We start from the raw sequence: 5964 nt of genomic DNA on the forward strand, positions 1-5964 counted from the left end.
TGTGGCATGGAATCTTTATTTAGAAGCAGGGCTGCCTTGGGGATAAGCCCTCCTCCTGTCCCATGTCCTTTGCATCAGATCTGGCTGCTTGGGCCCTGGGAAGGCAGTGATGGCCCTTGGGGGCCAGGGGCCCCGCCCGAGCTCGGCTGGGGTGGGAGGCTGCCAGGACAGACAGCTGACGGTCCAGGGCTCCAGGGTGGGCTCCAGTACCCGGGCCATCTCAGAAGCAGCCGGTGCAGGCGACGTTCACACATAGCTCACAGTCGTCCACGGCGATGTGTCCTGGACAGGAGAGAGAGGGGGCCAGCTGAGGCTGAATGTGGGGAGCTGGAGGCCGGGCAGCAGCGAGAAGCAAGGGAAGATGCTTGGCTCACGGCCTGGGCACCATCCTTTGGAGCGGGGCCCTTGTGCTCAGTTCTCCTGCTTGCTACAGGGACAGGGCACAGGGCTGCCGTGCACAGGGACGGCTGCAGGGCGCTTCTGGCTTCGGCCTGGCCCAGCCCTGGCTGTTGCACACATTTGAAACAGTGGATGAGATAGCTGTGTCTCTCTTTCTCTCTACCTCTCAAACAAACAACATTAGAACAAAATAAAAGGGGGTCGGCACTGTGGCATAGTGGGTTAAGCCACCGCCTGCAGCACCAGCATCCCATATGGGCACTGGTTCAAGTCTCGGCTGCTCCTCTTCTGATCCAGGATCCTGCTAACAGGCTTGGGAAAGCAGCTCCTGGCTCCTGGCTCCTGGCTCCTGGCTCCTGGCTCCTGGCTCCTGGCTTTGGCCTGGCCCAGCTGCAGCCATTGCAGCCATCTGGGAAGTGAACCAGCAGATGGAAGATTCTCTGTCTCTCTGTCTCTCTCTTTTTCTCCCACATGTGTATATCTCCCTCTCTTTCTCTAAGTCCGCCTTTCAAAATAAATAAAATCAATCTTTTTTTTAATTTGACAGGTAGAGATATAGTCAGTGAGAGAGACAGAGAGAAAGGTCTTCCTTCTGCTGGTTCACTCCTCAAATGGCTGCTACAGCTGGTGCTGTGCCAATCCGAAGGCAGGAGCCAGGTGCTTCTCCTGGTCTCCCATGGGGTGCAGGGCCCTAGCACTTGGGCCATCCTCCACTGCACCCCCAGGCCACAGCAGAGAGCTGGACTGGAAGGGGAGCAACCGGGACCAGAACCCAGCACCCATATTGGGATGCCGGCGCTGCAGGCAGAGGATTAACCAAATGAGCCACGGTGCTGGCCCAATAAAATAAATCTTTAAAAAAATATTTAAAAAATAAAAAAGAGTTCTGCTCAGCTGCCATCTCCTGTTGGAGGCCTTGCAGGCCCCTCCTTCCCTTGGATGCGAGCACCTGTCTCTGGGCTTCTGGGATTAAGAGGGTTCCCGGGGCGTCTGCCTTGCTGAGCTCCGACCTGGCCAGTTCCAGGAGGATGGGGCCAAGTTTTCTGAATCCCCTTGTCCTGGCCCCTGCCTGCCAGCAGAGCATGGAGGAGCTGGGTGTGGGAGGAGGCACCCGAGAGGAGGGGGTCCTGCGGGGGCAGCCACTCACTCAAGGTGTCGAAGATGCTGGCCGCTTCCTGCAAGGCGCAGATGGGCCGGAGGTCCAGGGGCAGCGCCGGGTGGTGGCACACAGCAGGCTGGGGGCTTTTGCTGCTGTGGGTCATCTGGTACCCTTCCAGGTCACTCAGCTTCTTCACGGATTTCAGCTGCACCTTGAAGCCTTGATACTGCAGAGGGGAAGAGATGGGAGCCATCAGGCCCCCAGCCAGGAAGCCACTGCCACAGCCCTGCGGCTCCTCCACCCCTGATGGTCCTCATGGAAAGTCCAGCCTGACCGTCTCCCACCCAATGCCCGCCGCACTCCACCGTGAGCAGGCTGTTGGGCGGGGGTGATAGAGACAGGTGCACCCTGGCTCCCATCCCAGCTCTGTCACTGCCTGGCTGCTGGCTTTTGTCTGCTGGGAGCCTCAGCCCCCTCATCTGACGTCCCCTGCTGGGGGCTGGCACCAGGACACACTCACTGACCCTATGCTGTACCTGGAACCAACCTGGCTGAGTGATGGCACCCACAGCTAGTCGGGCTGCATGGCCAGGGCTGCAGGGGGACGCTGACTCCCTGCAGCCTGCACAGGACCCCTTTGTACTTCCCAGGGAGGCCCTGCCCAGAGCCAGGAGTGCACCCTGGGGCCACAGGAAGGTCCCCAGCTCCTTCCCTGTCCCAAGCAGGCCTGGTTGCCGTGGCTCTGGCAGCCTCACAGGTGCCTTGGACAGACACTGGGACTCTCCCCTCTTCTCCTGGGGCCTTCGCACACACAGTGCCCTGGGCCTCACCACCGCCTCACCCTGCAGCTCCATGAAGGTTACCTGCAGAGGACATTACTCTGGTGCTTCCCCTCCACCACCCACATGTGGGGGTGAACAGAGCACCCCAGGACATGAGAGGGGGCCTGCTGCCCTCCTGGGCCCCATTGCCCGTCAGGACAGAGTCCACATCTCTCTCTACTCTCTGACCTTGGCCTTGGAGGAGAGCCGGGAGGAATGCACCAAAGTTCATAGTTATTGTCACCATCAGCCGCTGTCCACATTCCAGCGGCCCCACCCACCAGCTGTCTTGGTCCTCGAGGCAGTGACGATGTGGGCTGAGCCCTGGGCCCTCCAGGCAGACAGCAGGCTGGCGGGGGACTCACCTGGATGTAGACTGACTGTGTGCTGTGCAACAGCACCAGGAGGACCACAGCCACCCCCGACAGGAGCCCCATGGTCCTGCTGCCCGTCTCGGGTCCTCCGTGTCGCCGTCCACCTGGCTCCCACCTGCTTCCCTATTGAGCAGCTCCTTATAGGCCAGGCTCCAGGCCCTGGTCACTCATTAACTGGCCGGCTGGGGTGGGGTTGACAGCAGGCTGACTCTGTGACAAGCCCAGAGCTGGTTCCCAGGAGGGAGGTTGGGGTGATGAGGCTGGAAGCCCCGAGTGTGTGGGGCACAGTGCGTGCAGAGCTCCGTGCCAGGGCCCACCTCCACATCACTTTCCATCAGCTCCCTGCAGGGACAGGGGAAGTGAAGCTCAAGAGGTGGTGCCCTGCCTCTGGTGACGGAGCCAGTCAGTGGCAGGGCACGAAGGCCAGCAGAGGTCTTTGGCCCAGGTCAGCCCCTGGTTCCGGACAGGCTGGCCTGGGACCAGATGGGCAGGTGCAGTACTGATGTGAGCACGCTCCAGTCCTGGCTGCACTGAGACCGCTCTCTCTCCTAGCCCTCTCCTTGCGTCTGTTTAATGACAAGTCTTCTTTTTAAAGCATTTGTTTATTGATTTGAAAGGCAGAGTAATACAGAGGGAGAGATGGAAGAGAGAGAGAGAGAGAGAGGTCTTCCATCTGCTGGTTCACTCCCCAAATGGCCGCAATGGCTAGGGCTGGGCCAGGCTGAAGCCAGGGACCTAGAACTCCATCCAGGTCTCCCACATGGGTGGCAGCGACCCAAGCATTTGGGCCATCTTCTGCAGCTTTCCCAGGTGCATTCGTGGGAAGCTAGATGGGAAGCAGAGCAGTCAGGTCTCAAACCAGCGCTCATGTGGGATGCCAATGTCTAAGCAGCCGCTTAACCAACACTGTGCTACAAATGCTGGTCCCAAGGACCATTCTATCCAGCTGCCTAGGCCTCCACTTCGCCTCTGCCTGCCACCTCCCACCCAAGCCACGTGCCCCAGAGCCAAGCGGGTCCTCTTTCACCTGTCTGTGCCTTTCAGAAGCCAACAGTTGAACTTGGTCTGCAGGAATGAGCTCCAGCCTTGAGCAATGGGCCTGGCCGTGGATCCTCGTCCCGTGGCAGCAGCGTGATCTTGGGCATGTCACATCAAATCAGACTGAGCCTTAGTTTTCTCTTCCCCCAAGTGGGCATAAGAGAACCCACAGCATAAGACTGCTCTAAGAAGGGAGGGGGCCCGGCCGGCAGCAGGGACCCCAGCCTCACGCTGCCTTCCACACAGTGCATCACCAACCACCTCAGCGGCTACAGGTTGGGTCAGAGAAAAGGGCGCTGTGTATAAGGGTGATGTCCCCACTGCCAGCTCAGGCAGCCATAAACAGGGCTGGCTCCAGGGTCATCTCTGCCAGGCACAGGCTGGCATTGACGGGCATCCCACACATACTGTGGAGCTGACGTTCTCACAGCCCATCTTGGCGCTGAAGATGTCACTCCAGCTTCGTGACTAAAATCTGATGTCATGGAGCTCCCTCGCGCCCCCTCGCCACGCCCAGTCCCGCCTGGTTTTATTGCACAGGATTCCACCTGCTGAAAGGTTCATCTTCCTCTTTCTTATCTTGATTGAAATGGAAAAAAGGAGTGAAAGTGGACTCTGAACTCTCATGTCTTGCTATGAATCCAGACTCCGGAGTTCACTCTTTTTTTTTTTTTCTTATTTTTGAATTGGTTGTGATGATGGTTGCACAACTCTGTGAATATAGAGTTGTAATGTTTATTTTTTAAAAGATGTATTTAATTTATTTGAAAAGCAGAATTGCACACACACACACACACACACACACAGAGAGAGAGAGAGATCGGGAGAGATCTTCCATTTTCAGGTTCTCCACATGGGTGGCAGGAGCTCAGTCACCTGGGGCCCCTGGAGGCAGGAGCCAGCACTGGGCATCAGACCCAGGGACACAGGGACACAGGGACACGGGACACAGGCCGAGCACCTGCCCAGGGCACTTTCTTTGTGACAGACGTGGGCGGAGGCTCTTTGGGGGAAGCTCCTACATGGATGTGCGGTGGGTGACCATCTGCCCGTGTGTGTGTGTGTGTGTGTGTGTGTGTGGCGGTGCCACAGTGCCCCACTGCCCACCGCCACAGTACTCCAGAGCCCACTGCTGCAGTACCCAGTGCCCAGGACTCATGTCCCCAGCAGCACTGGTCACAGCTGGTCACGCCATCTTTCCTGGAGTAAAACCCTTTCTCTGTTCACTTGGTTTCCACCACACACGCTCTCCGGTGGTTTGCCAAGGTCCTGGCCCCACCTTCTCCACTTCCTGTGCTGGGTTTTCCTTCTCTTCTCGACCCTGGAGGTGAGAAATGACCGCTAGGTGCCAGAGCTTAGCGCCTGCGCCCCTTGCCTCGGCTGTAGTCACGCCTTTATCCAGTCTGAAGGATTCCAGCAGCGCCCTGCCTGGTTCGGACCCTAGCCCACCTCTCCCCTCTACCAGACTCACTCGTCTCCCCGCTTCCTCAGCACCTTCCATCACCCGTCCAAAGCCTGGGCGTCCTCCTTGGCATATTCTTTCTTTCCTTTGCCAGATGCAGTAGCCAATTCAGTTGGCTCCATCTTCCAAGTGTATCTGGACTCCAAATGACCACCGAGGTCCAAGCTGTCATCATGGGTCTCAGCCTCGTGTGAGGCAGAGAAACACAGCCAGTGGGACACACATGAAGATGGAATTAAGAAATAATTTGGTAGGGCCGGTGCCGCGGCTCACTAGGCTAATCCTCCACCTTGCGGCGCCGGCACACCGGGTTCTAGTCCCGGTCGGGGTGCCGGATTCTGTCCCGGTTGCCCCTCTTCCAGGCCAGCTCTCTGCTGTGGTCTGGGAGTACAGTGGAGGATGGCCCAAGTGCTTGGGCCCTGCACCCCATGGGAGACCAGGATAAGCACCTGGCTCCTGCCTTCGGATCAGCGCAATGCGCCGGCCATTGCGGCCATTGGAGGGTGAACCAACGGCAAAGGAAGACCTTTCTCTCTGTCTCTCTCTCTCTCACTGTCCACTCTGCCTGTCAAAAAAAATTTCACACAAAAATAGTGAAGTCCAATTAAAGTTTTTTCATAACATGCATTTCTGTGAACTTTTTGAAGCACTTGCTCGCGTGTCTGAGTGTGTGTGTGTGTGTCGCTTGTAATGTACCTATCATGCAGAAAGAGTTATTTGAAGGAGCTGGCTCTCCTGGTGGTGGGGCAGGCAGCTCAGGCTGGGAACTCA

General features: G+C 57.8%; 1 protein-coding gene across 1 annotated transcript; it reads right to left on the reverse strand.

Moving 5' to 3' along the window:
- On the reverse strand, positions 1-2844 carry GUCA2B (guanylate cyclase activator 2B). The gene is made up of 3 exons (XM_008265469.4): positions 2685-2844; positions 1547-1724; positions 1-282 (listed from the first exon to the last, which is right to left on the reverse strand). Exons 1-3 carry the CDS (start codon positions 2754-2756, stop codon positions 221-223), a joined length of 312 nt encoding a protein of 103 aa, XP_008263691.2. The 5' UTR covers positions 2757-2844; the 3' UTR covers positions 1-220.
- Positions 2845-5964: the final 3120 nt, after the last annotated feature.

Source organism: Oryctolagus cuniculus, chromosome 7 (assembly GCF_964237555.1).
Source record: "Oryctolagus cuniculus chromosome 7, mOryCun1.1, whole genome shotgun sequence".
Lineage (NCBI taxonomy): Eukaryota > Metazoa > Chordata > Mammalia > Lagomorpha > Leporidae > Oryctolagus > Oryctolagus cuniculus.